This window comes from Lepisosteus platostomus, chromosome 9 (genome assembly GCF_059453375.1).
Source record: "Lepisosteus platostomus isolate fLepPlt1 chromosome 9, fLepPlt1.hap1, whole genome shotgun sequence".
NCBI lineage: Eukaryota > Metazoa > Chordata > Actinopteri > Semionotiformes > Lepisosteidae > Lepisosteus > Lepisosteus platostomus.
Window position 1 is genome coordinate 42,936,698 of NC_142619.1, and position 17,307 is coordinate 42,954,004.

At 34.7% G+C, this 17,307-nt stretch overlaps 1 protein-coding gene across 1 annotated transcript in view; it reads left to right on the forward strand.

Annotated features, from left to right (window-relative positions):
- lamb1a (laminin, beta 1a) overlaps positions 1-17,307 on the forward strand; it is a 33,206-nt gene that overhangs the window by 7,970 nt on the left and 7,929 nt on the right. Inside the window, exons 10-25 of the mRNA XM_088645105.1 lie at positions 46-222; positions 351-463; positions 1,168-1,247; positions 2,610-2,745; positions 2,829-2,987; positions 3,086-3,213; positions 3,316-3,436; positions 3,794-3,995; positions 4,761-4,904; positions 5,022-5,253; positions 6,111-6,274; positions 7,102-7,326; positions 7,582-7,799; positions 8,139-8,235; positions 16,159-16,528; positions 16,717-16,901. Coding sequence (XP_088501231.1) covers positions 46-222; positions 351-463; positions 1,168-1,247; positions 2,610-2,745; positions 2,829-2,987; positions 3,086-3,213; positions 3,316-3,436; positions 3,794-3,995; positions 4,761-4,904; positions 5,022-5,253; positions 6,111-6,274; positions 7,102-7,326; positions 7,582-7,799; positions 8,139-8,235; positions 16,159-16,528; positions 16,717-16,901 — 2,751 coding nt within the window. The remainder of the gene's footprint in view (positions 1-45; positions 223-350; positions 464-1,167; positions 1,248-2,609; positions 2,746-2,828; positions 2,988-3,085; positions 3,214-3,315; positions 3,437-3,793; positions 3,996-4,760; positions 4,905-5,021; positions 5,254-6,110; positions 6,275-7,101; positions 7,327-7,581; positions 7,800-8,138; positions 8,236-16,158; positions 16,529-16,716; positions 16,902-17,307) is intronic.

A 17,307-nucleotide genomic window follows, 5' to 3' on the forward strand; every position in this document is an offset into this window, starting at 1 on the left:
AAAATGTTATTTTCTTAGACTGAAAACTTTTTTTTTCCTCTCTAGAATGTAATTGTGACCCCGTTGGTTCTCTCAATGGTGGAATATGCGATCGACACACTGACGTCTCCTCTGGTCTCATTGCTGGACAGTGTCGTTGCAAGCCCAACGTAGAGGGGGAACGTTGTGATCAGTGTAAACAAGGATACTATGGAATAAGTGATGACCCACTGGGGTGCCAGCGTAAGAATCATTAGTGTTTTCACTTTTTAATTGAATTGGTATTTTGCAGGTGTTTAACAAGAAATGCGTAATGCCCTGCACATCATTATTAAATTACTCAGTGGTCTTAATGTGTCTTCATTTTATAGCTTGCACGTGCAATCCTCTGGGAACTGTCCCAGGAGGAAGTCCATGCAATGTAGAGACAGGAAACTGCTTCTGCAAACGCTTGGTAACTGGGAGGAACTGTGACCAGTGTCTGGTACGTTATCTGTCTCTCTTGTCTAAAATTGTTGCAGAAAAAGGACAATGTATTTTTATTACAGTTGTTTACAATTTGTTTTCAGGAAATCAGTGAGTACTGTGTATTTGATCAAGTCCATTTATTAGGAAACCAAAAATTGAATAGAAAGTGCCGTGTGAAGATCATATTGCACGGATATCTCATTTTGAGTGTTCTCAAGCAGATGAAGCTGTTAGGGAAAAATGTTGGGTACCCATAATTTGTGCTGTGTGGATAATCAGGGTTAAGTGGTATGCAGATTATAAATTAACATACATTTTCTCACAAAACGTTTACAAAGACTACGACCATAACTCGTACCAGTTTTGTGACACCAGGGTTTGCATGCAGTGGGCATACCAAAAATAGTAATTATCCATTGTTAGATCCGTGAATTCGACTAAAAGTCTGCACTTGTCACCCCATACTAGCCTAAGAGGGTAGTATAGTTGGTAACCAGTAATGAAATTAGTTAAGAATTCACATTTTAAAAAACTGTAGTACTTGCTGGATATAAAGGGACTATGATGTACTTAAGGGAAAGTTAACTTTTTGCAAGTGCAAAACGTTACTCAGTGAAAAGGCTGTATAAGCAGGGAGGGTTTCTGACATTGATTTGGTTCAGTAAGTATCAATGTTTTTTCATATCAGATTGACAGTGGTAATAATTTATAATCCAACAGGCACAGCACTGGGGATTGAGCAATGATATGGATGGATGTCGCCCATGTGACTGTGACCAAGGGGGAGCTATCAATAACGAGTAAGGACAAAGTTCAATTCAGATTTGGACTTCCTTCTGTCTTTTCAGTATTGTACAAAACTTAATATTTATTTATGAATAGACCTAATCTACATTTTAGTTACTGATATTTCAATCGTGTTTGTACCCTAAATGTTATTATTATTATTTTTCTTTCTGGCTCTAAATCAAGAGTCTGTGATTTCCAATGATTTTCGAACTAATCAGAAAGAATGGATTAAAGTCAAGATGTTTCCATTAATAGCTAGAAGATATTATTAATAATAATTAGATGACAACAAGATTCTTGACCCATATTGAATCCAACTCTATTGATAGTTTAACTAAAGTTGGCACAATTGTAGAGAAAGCAGAACCAGTCAGGAACTCTGATTCAATCTTTGGTCTTGTCAGAATTCAGATGGGAGAAAAAATGTTGCACTGATTTTTCAGTTTCAACTAGGTGGTGTGTTAGGCTGTATATTTGATTAATGTTAGATTTCATAAATGGGCAAACATGCATTTGAGTGTCATGAGCAAATGAAAACTGATAACCATACCTAAGAACAATTTTAAAAGATAAATAAAGAGATTGGGCACAGAACAGAACCCTGTGAGACACCATATGTTACCACTTGTGTCAAGAAGGAACAATGCCCAATATTAACAAATAGTCATGAGCAAATAAAAACTGATAACCATACCTAAGAAAAATTTTAAAAGATAAATAAGATTGGGCACAGAACAGAACCCTGTGAGACACCATATGTGACCAATAGTGTCAAGAAGGAACAATGCCCAATATTAACAAATAGTAACCAGTTAGGTTAGCTTTATAACAGGATAGATACACAATGAAACCACTAATCCCACAAACATGTAGTTAGCAATAATAAGTCACTTTATGAAGCAGAAGTTTCCTCCAATCAGCCGTATCTCATAAAGCCTGTATTATGGTAATTTATAAAATCTTTATAGCAACAGCGGTTTATGATAACTACCATATTAAAAGGAAAGATCTTGCTTCTCTATAAATAAGGGCCTATGCTGGTATAGTAGAAAAGTTTTAAGGTTAATTGTGATATTCTTTTGTAATCTTATTATGTAATAATTAATATTTCTATGTGAAATAGTCAATACACATTTCCTGTAAAGTATATCAGGAGATAGATTTTTTTTCTTCTTATAGTCATTTGAACCATCTAACATAAAGCTTTTTTCAAAATCAGTAGAGTCAGCAACTGCTACACAGTAAAATATAAATCAATTAAAAAAAATCATAATAAATAATAAGCAGCAATAAGGTGATACCAGTGGTATTTTGAGGGAATAGTAGAATTTCAGTGGGCTTTTCTGAAGGTGTTTCCTTTTTGTCTCTCCTAGTTGTTCTGCAGAAACTGGACAGTGTCAGTGTCGTGATCACATGTTTGGACGCCAGTGCAGTGAAGTGGAATCTGGATTTTACTTTATTGCTCTGGACCATTACACGTATGAAGCAGAGGATGCCACCCTAGGGCCAGTAAGTATTTTATGTTATTATATTTCTGTTATTTGATAAACTCTTGTAACTTTATTTTCTAAAGCCTTTCTTTCTGTCACTAGGGAGTGACGATTGTACAGAGACCCTACCCTCAGGATCGGACACCTACATGGACAGGTATTGGGTTTGTGAGTGTACCAGAGGGAGCCTACCTGGAGTTCTACATTGACAACATCCCGCATTCTATGGAGTATGATATTCTGATTCGCTACGAACCTCAGGTAATACATTATGATTTCACTTAGCAAACATGAGCTGTGGGAAGCCTTCAAATACTAAAAAAACAAACAAATCATTGTTGTTCTCCTGCTGTTCTTAGTTACCAGACAAGTGGGAAGAGGTTGTTGTAAGAGTGGATCGTCCTAGCATAATTTCCACTGGGAGCAGATGTGTGAATACAGTGCCTGATGATGACAACCAAGTGGTGTCACTACCTCCAGGTTCCAGGTGTGTAATGTTCAGTATGGATCCCTAAGCACTTATAATTAAATTAATCTCCATATTTGATTTGCTTATTTCCTCTTTTTTAATCTGCATTTTCTCTCTTAGATATGTGGTTCTTCCAAGGCCTGTGTGTTTTGAAAGGGGACTGAACTATACAGTCCGTCTCAGCTTGCCTTTTTACTCCAATCTGAGCGAGATCCAGAGTCCATACACTCTGATTGATTCTGTGAGTTGACATGACTCAAATTATACTAACAAATCATTAAACATTACATGAAATCATCAAAAACCAATTACATGTATCTTGTGTGTCACATTATCAGAAAATTCTTACCTATAAATTTTATCATTTACCTAATGTCTAGCAGCTGCTTGACACAGCACATGAAAAGTTAGTCCTCTCTAGAATCGGACATAAATAAACCAGTTCAACACAGAATATTAAAGACTAGTATACAGCTAAGTATTTTTTAGGTATTATAAAATATTAAACACTGATAATAATTACTTACATCTTTGATTCCTGTTTTGAAATGTGGCGATCCGATCCTGGTCTGGAACGTATTTTTCTCTTGTCTGACAGATTGTTCTCATGCCTCACTGTAAAAACCTTGAAATTTTCACTGGAGCTTCCGGGGAAGATGTTATCACAAACAGTGCATGGGAAACGTTCCAGAGGTACCGCTGTTTGGAGAACAGCCAGAGTGTAGTGAAAACCCCCATGACAGACATCTGCAGGAACTTCATTTTCAGTATTTCTGCACTGCTTCACCAAGGAGCCTTGAGTAAGAATATTAATAACTCATCATTTACAAAGCAAGAGTGATGTGCTTAAAAAAACAAACAAGCAAAAAATATTAGCAGCAATGGTTTAAATATTTTAAAGCATATTAGCTGTTTAACTAATTTGGAAGTAGTTTAATTTGAAAACAAAAATCGAGATTTATGCACAAAGCTTTTTATATATAGGTAGCATACTGTTTGTGTATGTCATAAGTGTGGGAATGTATAAAAGTACATGTTTTCAAAAGTGTACCAGGATAATTTATAGAATGCGGTTAAAATGTCTGGGGTGTTTAAGGTACATAATTAAGAATCATTTTTGTAATTTAAAATTCTTTGAAAATGCCTTTGTTTTTCCATTTCTGAACGCTTTGCCAAGTCTCTAATCTGTGTTAATGTTGTTACTTTGTCTCCTTCCATTAACTGCATTTTTGCAAAGAATGAGGTTAACAAGGTTGCAGGTGTTTTCATAAAGCCATGGTGGTTTTTAAAAGCCACAAACCTCTGAGACATTGTTCTTTTATAATTACTGTATACACGTCTAGGGCTTAGAACTCCCTGTTATTTTCACAAATTTGATCTGCTGCCAAAAATATGTAAGCTCTGATGCAAGTCCAAACTCGCTGTTCTTATCCTGCCTGCCAAGGAGGTAATTTTATTGTTCCATAACACTCATCATCAAAGCATCATCCATAAAACTGAAGTGGAGTCTAATATAGCAATGTCCAGACAGAAGTCCTCCTAAAACAATTGATATTTTTTGACAGGCTGTCAGTGTGACCCCCAAGGTTCCTTAAGCACTGTGTGTGATCCTAACGGAGGTCAGTGCCAGTGCAGGCCCAATGTGGTGGGAAGAAACTGTGACCAGTGTGCTCCTGCTACCTATTTATTTGGACCAAGTGGCTGTAGACGTAAGTAAATTTTTAGTCTTATGTTTGTAATGTATGGTATACAAATAAAGCTATTAATTAAATGCACTTGTAACATTTGGTTTTGTTTAATGCAAATTGTTTTTTTATTTATTTTAGCCTGTGAGTGTAACCCTCATGGCTCTGTTAACAGTTTCTGCCATGTGGCAACTGGTCAGTGTGAGTGTATTCATGGCACATATGGACGTCAGTGTGACAAGTGTCTGCCGGGTTACTGGGGATTTCCTACTTGCCGCTCCTGTAACTGCAATGGGCACACAGACCACTGTGACCCTCAGACAGGGGAGTGCTTGGGCTGCAAGGATCATACTACTGGACTCAACTGCGAAAGGTACTGTAATAGATTGTGTTCTAGTGAAATAATGAAGCTCTAACAAAGTGGAGACAATTGTAAACCAATTAAATAGGGTCAATTTGAAATAATTAAATGAAAATCAGTTCCTGCCACCTGCTTGTCTAGCAAGCAGATTTCTAAGAGTTTAATCAAACAGCCACTACTCAGTGATTGGCAATCTTGGCCATGTGGCTTGATTGTTTCTGGTACAGTATAGTTTTAGAGTGCAGTAAAAGAAAATGCAACAATATAAAAGACTGCTTTCACTCTCTTAAGTATAAATATCCCTCCTTCTGAGCATCCCATGACACCTCTTTCTCAAATCTGTCCCTCAAACTCATCTTCTGCCTTGCCGCAGCTCCCTGGCTTGTGCCTTCCAAAAGTAATGGTTTTTACTTAATTTATTAATTAACTGCAAATTTATACAACACCTTGCACAGTTTTCAACAAAGCTTTTGATAGGTTTAAGTAGGTAGCTGCATCAGCATGTGTGACCATCACGGTTCCGCGTGGTCTCATGCCCTCCGCCGCTCCACTCTGCCGGTTTGTCCCACAACACCTGGGCGCAAACCCGGGTCTCTGGCATAAAGCAACAGGGAACCAGCCTCATGAGCTAAAGGAGACCTCCCTCAGCCAAGGCAGCTGAGGTCCCTGCTATGCTCAGGGAGGGCGATGATGTCACTGTGTCCAAACTAGCGCCGCTACACATGCGTAAGCTGCAAAGTAACAAGTAAAGGTTTATTCCATGCTGAAAAGAAAAGAAAAGAAACACAGTGTTTCGGCTGGGTGTCATAGCTTTTGATATTTTACTTGAGTCATGTGAAAACTAACATTGTGCTTCCCTTTCTTGGCAGATGTTTAGATGGGTACTATGGAGATCCAGTCCTGGGCTCAGGGGATCACTGTCGCCCTTGTCTATGCCCAGATGGTCCAGGCAGCGGACGCCAGTTTGCCAGTGCCTGCTATCAAAGCAGAGATTCCCTCCAAGTGTTTTGTGTCTGTAACCAGGGATACAAAGGTAATATGTTAAGTTTTAATGGGGAGCGTACACAAATAAAAATAATGAATGGGGATTAATTAATGGGGAAAAATTATTTTCTGCTGCTTTTATTTTTATTTTTTCCTCCTCAGAAAAGTAAAACCCTAAAATTAATTCATTTTAGAGTCTTGTGATTTCTCCCCATTGATTATTTTGACACAAATGTGCATTATCACTAAATTACCCAAAGACATTTTGAAACAGAGAAATGAAAATACTAAAATAATAAACATTGTTAGACGCTATATTACTGCTGACTTGGAACCTGTATTTCAGACTTATTATGCTGAAACATGAGGTACAGAACGTTGGGCTGAACAACTTTCAGTTCACTTTCTGCTGCCTTTGTCAATACCTAGCAGTATTGCTGGTTAATTTTTCCTTTGTTCAGTGCCTGTCTGCGTGTGTCATTCCTTTAAGAATGGCTTATACTGTATGTGCCATCTTTTGTCTTATATTTCTAGATTTAATATTTCCACTTTTCACTGTGTAACCTCTTGATGGTTTTTACGGTTATCCTGTATTTTCTAAGTCAACATGTAGGTGAATCCAAATAAGCACCTACATCATTTGTATAAGCACTTTTCCAGTACTTAATAAAATGTATTGTCACCCTTTACTTATTAAAGTGTATTGTCACCAGTAGCACATGTTGCATTTTAATGCCTCTAAGTATACATTTTTACTGCCTGCTTGTAACATTGTGCTTGTCCTAACTTTTGTTTGTCTGGTGTAAGTTCACAACCCAGATCAGATATCTGTGTGATGCCCTACAAGGATGAAATGTCTGTGTATATTGTTTATAGGTGCCAGGTGTGATGAGTGTTCTCCAGGTTACTATGGCAATCCTAATGAAGTTGGAGGAATATGCCGGCCATGTCAGTGCAATAACAATATTGACATGCTGGATCCGGGTTCCTGTGATGCGCATACAGGAATTTGTCTGAAATGCCTGTACCACACAGAGGGTGAAAACTGTCGTCGCTGCAAGCTTGGATACTTTGGAGATGCTCTAACTCAAAGTTGTAGAAGTAAGGATTTCTTTTTTTTTACATACACATTTGATTTAGAACTGCCAATTGAAGTATGGGTTAACGTAACACTTTTTAATTTAAATTTAAATCTCATGCTTATGTGCCTTTTGAAATTTACAAGTAGAATCTTCTAAACCCTCCCCCATTATTTTATATTTTCACTAAATATTCATGCAGATTCTTAGGACTTTTCTGTTCCTGTTGTTGTGTTATTTTATGTACTACATTGCTTTTTGTTCTTCTGTCTTCAAGAATGTGTTTGTAACCACCTGGGCACAGCAAATGAAACTTGTCCTTCAGCTGCCGACTGTCACTGTGATTTGGCCAGTGGGCAATGTCAGTGTCTTCCTAATGTGATTGGGCAGAATTGTGACCAATGTGCTCCCGACACCTGGAATTTGGCTAGTGGGACAGGTTGTGAACCCTGTGATTGTGATGAAAGCAATTCCCTGGGATCTTCTTGCAATGAAGTAAGACAAAGCCAGTCTGATTTAGAGTTCATGATTTCTTTTAGTTTAAGCTGCAAACACAAGCATTTGCTGTTTATTTGCACAATTAAAATATATATTATTATTAAGTTAGATTTGCCTTATAAGAGAATTATGTCAAGTCTGCTTTTGGATGCATGAAAATGAAACCCAGTTTTGGCAAAAAAAAACATCAGTTCTTTATGGTTTTGACGTCATAACATTATATGTTCTTTATTTTCATATGCTTGCACTACCCTAGTAATTTAAATCGCAATAAAGTATAAAAACAGAGGCACCGCATCAAGCTTCTGTGATCATTTTTTATTTTATTTTTCGCAGTGGACAGGTCAGTGTTCCTGCAATCCTGGATTTGGAGGAAGAACATGCCGAGACTGCAAGGAGCTCTACTGGGGTGATCCCAATGTTGAGTGCAAAGGTATTGTTGCAACCCTTATAGTAGTATGCTTTGATATTTTAAATTGTTAGAATGAAATTAAACATCTAAATTAAGGAACTCTTACAGGTCTTAATGGTAGTGGTGAGCAAACAAGTTTAAATATTTGCTGCCCATTGCTAACAAAAATCACGATGTAACAGGAATTTATGTGCACTCTGTTCTGCTTGTGTGCGGTGCTGAATAAGAAGAAATGGTTGAGAAAACAGAATAGTGTACGTTTGGTTCCTGATGAAAAGATCAATCAAAAGACTCTGATACAATGATTTTGAATTACCATAAACAAAAATGGTAATATAAAAGTATATTTTTGATGTAATTGCAAAGATTATATAGAATTTCTTATGAAGGTTATATGAATTACAGTTTTAAATCCCAGTGTATTCATAGACCTTTCATATGACTTCCCCAATTCTTCATAAAACTTTAATAAACAGCCAGTTATACTACACTATATACACTGTGAGAAAACTGGGGGGTGGTACTGACACAGCATGCTGAAAGTATGCACAGTTGTTATCCCTTCTGTGCTGTGGAGGGGAGTAACAATTGCTGATTCAACACACAGTGAATATCTGAAGAAAATAATTGATTCCAAAGGAAATAAAAACTTTATATGGATTTTAATAAAAATGAAACCTGTGAAATTTAAATTCCCTGTGACATTCCTACTGTATATAGTCTGTCATATAGAACATGGATTTAAAACAGATTGATACAGTCTAGGTAGTCTTGTGAAATTCCGTAAATGTTAACTTTTTAATCCATTAGATCCATAGTGCTCATTATTGTATCTTTTGTTTGCGGTAGTTTCATGAACACAATTTAAACAGCTTTGTGATTGGTATCAACTATGGGCTTTAAGAACAAAAGCAGACATTGAATTTATGTCGGTTACTAACCAAAGTTCAGTGATATACAGTATATTATCTTCCATGAAACTGTAGACAACAGATTTGTTTTTGGTCAGCATATTATGATCTGTTATGTTATGATCTCTCTTTGTGGTATAAGTTATTTAATAATAATGTGCAATTTGATAACAGCAAGATATGTTTGATGCAAAAGTGTATTAGATATACAGGAAGGTATTGTATCTTCTTCATTTTTAAGGTTTCTATAATATATAACATTTAAATCTAATCAATTTGTTATCCTATAAATTCCTGACAGGCTTTATTTTATCAGAAGGAAAGTGGGATAAATTGACAAATATTATTTATAAAGTTATTTTTACTTAATTATATGCTTAACATACAACCTCTTTCATTTCAAAAAATGATATGCTGAGTTTGCCTCCAGTTTTAGCTAAAAAAAAAAGATTGTTACAGGCAAGTATTTGGCACCCCTAAATTAGAATGTTATCTAATGTTAATGGTAAAAGTATTAAACTAATAACGCTCACCAGTACTTTCAAATTGGGTACCAGGACAAGTACATTCAAATTGGGTACATGGCTGGAATTATTGAATTACATTGTTCCAATACTTTTATTTTCAAATGTAATTTACAAAAAACTGAATGTTCCAACATTTAATGCACGTTTGTTGAATAGAATACATGTAATTTTGGTATTTTACTGCACATTTTTCACATTTTATTAATTAGATCAAAGAAGGTTATCAGAAATCCATTTTCTCAGGATATATTAAAAACCACCTTGATTTAGAAGACAGAGAACTCAATTTGGGATATTTATTAAAATATTTGATCTAAATGCAGGAGGTAAAATTGGATTTTCTGTAGAAAATGTGAGTCATACACTCTAGGTGTCATTTTTTGTCCTAGTGAATTATGGCCAGATGTACAAACATTAGCTTTGTTTCCATGACTAACATGGGGCATATCTGTCTGTACCTCATAATAACTTTGTACATGACATTAATATGAATATTGAAGGCAGTCCTTTGGAAGCAGGCAATACTTAAAATGACTTCATCAGCAAAAAAGAGTTCTTTGTCTCAGACTAAATATAGTCCTCTGTTACTCAGGATCATTTTAACTACACTGCTATTTTGTGAAATGGTACTGTTTAATGATTTGGGAACTCTGTTTTGATTATGTTTATTTATATTTTAAAAGTATATTTTTTCCTCCTCAAATATTATTACCAGCAATTCAAAATAATCACGATTTGTTTGTTCCTTGAATTGTGTTGTGTTAAGAATGTAAGTAGTATAAAGCCATGGGGTTTTTATTTTTTTATTTTTGACAAAAATTAGTATGAATAATGAATGACGTATGATATCTTAAGGAATAAAGTTTAAAGATTCATACTATGCTGAAGATCATTTTTTGGAAAACAGGAGATACATTTATTGAGCAGTAAAAATGAACCCTTAAAAATATTTTATGTGACTCATACAATTTTAACATATCACAATTGTTTTTAATAATATGGGTGGTATATTTTACTTTCATAATTAACTTCGCATAGAAAACATTTTGCTAAGCTTAAGGTTGTTTCCTTCAGCTTTGTACAACCTTTTTTTGAGTGACAAGCTTGTTCTCTCTCAGTAAGCAGAAATGTGAGTTTATTTTTCTTAGTAGGGAAAAACAACCCTCCATTTTTTTCTTGCACAGGGGGTTGGGGGTTGTTATTCCAGATATGTGTACCCTCATGTTTAGATAAGTTGGATAGAGCAGGAAACATACAGTGTTTCTTTTGGATCTCATTCCTTTCATTCATTTCTCTGTATTGTTGAGTTTTAACTAATTTCATGCTGAAGAGTTCCAGTTATCACAATTGTCTGAATTTATTTACTTTAATGGGGTGTTAAACATGCAAAACAATGTTTAAACCCAAAGTTATTATTCTCTTAGGAAATTATGTAGTTGTTCAGAAAACACAGTTAAAAAATGTTAAAATCAGAGAAGCTACAAATAATTAAAATGCAAAAATTGGAAAGAAAAGTTTTCAGGTTTAAATCATCTGCAATTTTAAAAATATTTTAAAAATATTCAGGAATTATAAATGTTATTATTACAGCTTATCTATTAGCCACAATTAAACATTTTGATAAATGTATATCTGATACATCCTTTGCTTCAATACCAAAATGCTTTGTATTCTAAAAGTTTTTTAAAAGTTTGCTAAGGTTAATGTGTTCAACAATTTTTGGAAAACTTTTCCCACAAATTTACTCAGAAATGTACTGTGCACTTTCTTTGTTTTCGTGTGATTTCTGATATTTAGTGTCATGGTTTACCAATACCTCTGTGAGTTGCTGTTATTTCACTGTGATGTATTCCGCTATTTTGTGCTATTTATATGGAATATATAATTGCTTGAATTGGACATGAAGTGTACCTTGAAAAAAAATGCTTTTTCCCTCCCATAAAGCAACACCACTTTAACAGTTTCTATGTGGAGAAGATTTCTGTTTAAAAGATTTACTGAGTTTTTAATTTGACACTCCAGAATTCCAAAGTTAAAATTAAAGACTATCTCATAAAATATAAGATATCTAATAATGAGCTCCATAAAATACTATCAGTTGCACCAAGGTGTGAATGCAAGAATAGGATTTTAGAGAAATACAGATTTGAATACCCAAACCCTAACCCAGCCCACTAGTGTAATATAAGACACTAGAGTGTTACTATTCTGCTGTGAATAGGTTAGAGTTGGAAACTCTGTGTGTGGCCTGCAAAGGAACAAGCATAGATGAATTCCACGCTAAACAGTCAAAACGATTTGCTTTTATTCTCAGCATTCTCCCTGTCTCTGCCAAGACCTTTTATACATTTCTGTGAAGATGTGATTTAGGAGTGAGGAAATGGTGTGTGAGTGTTTTTAATTACAGAGAAAGGGTAGCTCAATGTGTGATTCCTGGATCAGTCCCACAAGTACGACACATAAACACTATAAAAACATTTAGGAAATTCATGAAAGGAAATGTTTTCTCCTTCTTTGACTCCCATTGCAACCTACTGATTGTACTTCTCCATTGGGATTGTATTTCTAGCACTTCCATGACAGGAACTTTACTGTCATTCCGAGAGGACCATGCAATCTTGTTTGACAAAACACTATAAAATAAAGATAACATTTTAGCTTTTCTGTAAATCTTACATAGCTTTATTATGCTATATGTTGTTCACTACTTCGTGCTGTTCATCTAACCACATCACTGTGTGCTGCTATTCTAATTGATCCATACATTTATTTCTTGAATGTCTCCAGGATATCTGGTTCAAAGTAAATGGGTAATTTATTCCATATTTTTAAAATTTCTCTGTATAAATATGAAGCTTCTGTTCTCAGTCTTCAGTGCATCTATTTAGAGTTCCAACTTATGTTTTCTGATTTATGTTTTCAGTGTTTTTACTATATATCCTAAAATTCAATTTTTATTGCTGCCCAATATTGTCTCAACATTGTCTAGGGGAGACAAATGTATTAACATAAACACTTAAGTCTTTAACCTTTCCTAGTCTTTTTATAATTCACATGCATAAATCTTTTGTCCTCCTTTTGTTGTTGCTGGAGTGTTTACCACTCCTTCTGTTTTGGTGCAAATTAGACTAGTCTTTTAACTACATTCAGCAATTTAGATCAGTGAATGAAATAAGAGTTGTAGTCTTAATCCAGATCCCTGTGCTGCTCAAATATATCTAAATATATCACATGTACTCTTTTCTGGTCATTAAATAGTTCTTAGTCTAAACATAAACACTGCCTTTTATGTGGGGATTTGTTAGTATTAAAAATATTGTAATATACCTTTGAAAATAATCTTAGTACTAAAAAACACATTATATTGTGCACTAATTGCATTCATTATTTTTAAAGTAGTTTTAATGTTAATATTGATTATGATGATGATAATTACTTGCATTTCTATAGTATCCTGCTGAAATGCAGCCATTATGTGTCAACAGCCACACAACAAAACAGATCAGGTAGAAAATTCAGAATTTACTTAAATTATTTTATTAATTTAGGACGTGGAGATTATCCAGGACACTAAGACTAATACTTATAAACCATAAAATATGTAGCACTGATTTTTAAAAGCTACATTTAAAAGTGAAAAACCTCTGGCAAGCTTTAGTTTTTAATTTGTGAGTGGTGTGTGGTTCAAAGTTTTCATTGAACATTGAAAACTTGGTTTGGTATTTTGTGAAGCCATCATTTTGCATTGGACATGCCAGTTGATGCAGCAATTCAAAACAGATGAGTCTTGTCAGACATTTTTGGAATGTTTTAGTTAAGCATTGAAAGTCTTTGCTTCCTTTGTTAAACAAATAACCTCCTTGGTTTAATCTTATTTCAGAGGCAGTCTACAAAGTGTGACAAATGGCTAAGAATTTGGAGTAACCAAAATACAAGATACAAAATCTGAGTAAACTGCCACAGACACCCTTTCTAAATGTCAATTAAAATAATTTGTCATTTCAATTTTATTTATAGCATTCTGCTTCTAGAGTTTCTGATATTGATATTCCTAAAATATTACAGAAAGTCTGCCATTGAATATTTCCAGCAAGTTTGTTATTCACTAGGATACTTTTATTTTGATCTCATTTCAAGGTGAACACAAGATAGACCTAGCTGTATTCTCAATAGACTTTCTCTTATGCACTCCTGTTTAATGTGAGTGTCTGTGAAAGTGACTTTTTTAGATTTGGCTTAAATGAACTCTTGCTGTAATTGCTGTGTAGTGTACCAGTATTGACAATTTTCAAATACATGCTTGTCACCAACGTGGTACTGACCACATGTATTAACATGTTTTTTTGCTGGATTCCATAGATATTTCACCTTTGAAGTTATACAGTGCTCCAGCTGTTTAGAGGGTCTTGTAAACATTTACACTTTGGCACCTGGCAAATGTATGGACTGCTGTTTAAAGGGTAGTTCTAGTGTAAACATGAAGTCATAGCTTTAATCCTACACTGGGGGAGGTGGATTCAGTAAAATAAGGGAGTTAAATGTAAACTCAGCTGTGTATGTGCTGATGGCTGTAATGAAAGAAAAGGAGCCTCTCTTTAGTAAACACAGCCACTGAGACAAAACAGCATCACACAAACAATAATTCCAGTGATAAAGGTTCTTTGAATCAGATAGTCTGCAAGTAGTTAATTAACAGAGGTATTTGTCTAAAAAACTAGCTAAATATTCCATTCTTTTACTAAAATGTTTTATGAATACAAAAGATAATTTAACAAAAAGACTTGCATTTCAGGAGACAATGTTGTAGGCATTTCAGACTTTTAGAATGTTTTTGCTGCTATAAGTTATTACATTAAAAGTGCTGGTTACTATGATCAGTTTAATGTTGTGAGAAAATATCTTGTCTTGAGTAATAGTGAACATTGAAGTATAATGCTGACCAGCTAGTGTAAAATGTTTTTGGAACAGTTCTGCAGCAGGTTCCTATGTATTGTCTTTTCCACATTTCTAATCATAATGAAAAGTAAACTATAGCCATGTATTGAATTATTTTAACAGGCTAATGTCTACAATTCTAATAAAACAATTCATATAAAGAACCATTTTCCCTTTGAATTTTCTCATTTAGCTTTTCATAGAAAAATATGTTATTTGGGAAAATATATGAAAATGTTGTAAAAAGTTTGTTAGAGATCTACACCCAGCCTTTTACATTTTAGTGACTGCTTTTCTTTTGTACTGCAAACAAAAATGTGATGATAATTTATGGTGAATCTAGTAACTTTTGGTTGAAGATGACCATGTTTGTCTAATGCTGAAACAGTGCATAGAGCAGCAGGAATGTTACAGCCCAGTGCCTTTATTTATAAAGGCTGAGAACAATGTTGAGAGCAACACTTTGTTCTTATGTCTTACTTCAAGAATGCACATGCATATACTCCATGAGAACAAAAGCTTTGAAGTCCGTAATTTCCTCTTGTCCAGTTTCCACCCACCCCTTCAGAAACGCAACATTTCACCCTGGGGTCAGGGTTTTAAAGTGGGTCTTTGTTGTTCTTTGAAGCCTTTTACTTGCTTAAGAGATGTGTAGTCAGTCCCGCTCCTGATAAAACACAATTGCTGTTTCCTGGGGATAGTTACTTGATATAGTCATGACATTTTTTATTTTAAAAGGCCCCTGTGAATAACTAGCAATGAAGAGCAAGCAAAAAAAACAATTACGTTTCTTGAGAAAGTGTTCTAGAAATTATAATTAACAGTAACCAAATTAATTTTTCTTCATCAAAAATATAGCAATACCAATTTTGTTACCTAATATGTGTTTTATCCATTCAATAGAAATTGTGTTTTAGTGAAAACAATATATTAATTCTAAGGTATTGTCTTTCAGGTAATTGAAACCTTTGTGGTCTTAGAACTTTCATGTCTTTCTAGATGAGACTGAGATGGGACTTGAATATTATTTTAAAATGTTTTTTATAAATATTCTAATTATATTTAAGTGCATATTAAGGTCGGTCATTATTAATAAATTATTGTGTTTTTGTGAAAATATATTAATTCTAAGGTATTGTCTTTCAGGTCATTGCCTTTGTGGTCAATTTAAGTAATTTTCAGTGCAGCGATAAAATAAGTACTGGTCTGAAATACCTCATTACAGTGTTAACACTGCATAAAGGCTCTGACGGCAATGAAAGATAAAAGTTTGAGTCTCAATCAGCAAAAGACAATTCCTAAGAATTCTAAATGTAATGGCCAACGTTTAACACACTACTTCCAGAAATGCCGTTTTTTGAAGAAGTATAACCTCAAGATCATGGCCAAAAAATATATATAAATACCAATTTAACAGTCCAAACAATGAATGAGAACTTTGTCACTATTCAGTAAACACCTAGCAAAAGAAAGTTTACTAGGTATAAAGGCCAGGTATTACATGCAGTTAGCATATACATTTACATTCTTCTGAAATTTTGTTTGCTTTATTTGTTTTCAACTGACTACAGCTTGCGACTGTGATGCCAGAGGTATCCAGACTTTTCAGTGCGACACAGCCACAGGACATTGTATCTGCAAGCAAGGCGTGTCAGGTCCCAGATGCAACGAGTGTGCCCGAGGGTACTCTGGTGTTTTCCCTGACTGTGTGCAGTGCCATCAGTGCTTTGATGTGTGGGACACTGTTATTAGAGACTTAACCAATAAAACACACAAACTGATACAGAGAGCTAACTCAGTTAAAGCAAGTGGAATAACTGGACCATACCAGGAGACAATTAATGCAGTGGAGCAAAGTGCTAATACCATCAAAGATATACTTGCTCAGAATCCAGCAGCCCAGCCACTAAGTGATCTTCAGGATCTCCTGGAAAATGCAAAGTAAGTACTTATAACGTAACTTCAATTATCTATTTATTCTTGAATAGAATATTATATATATTTGTTTTTACATTAATCCAATATTATATTAACCTTGAATTAAACTTAGTACAGACCATAATGCAACTGCATATTGTCTTTCCCTTTCAATGCAGTAAATAATGGAGATTTGTTTTTCTTTTAAACAGAAAAGTAATCATTGAAGTGACTGAGAAAATAAACAGCACAGAAGGGACACTTTCAGAAACATCAGCTAATAGGAACAGCACTAACTCCAAGTTAGATGCTCTTAAAGAAGATGCTCAGAATTTGGAGAAATCTGTGAAGGACCTGTTAGGTCAAGTGGAATTGATAAAAAATTCCGATGTTCGAGGTAGGTATTTTTTCTGAGTTTTAAACAAATGTTTGGTTGGAGGTCAAATCCTAATCTAGCCCACTTATACTTAACCTACATAAATATATAACATTTCTTGGTTACTTGCACATGCATTTAGTTTTCACATCCCTTTCTCCATCCTATTTTAACCCTTGCAGCTGCTCCTGGGTTCATACCTATTTAGAGGCAGAGAGTGGGGTTAGGGGTTTTCATGGAAGAGTAGTCATTCTCCTCAGCTAGGCAAGAATCTCTTTATTCAGATTGCTTCCTCACTGTCCTAATTAGGGTTTGATCAAACAGCGGAAAAGGGGGAAGTTGCATAACAATTACTGATGGTATCAACTAAAACTATTAAAAAAAAAGAAATCAGTTTGAATGAAGGTTATATTAACATGCTTCTAAT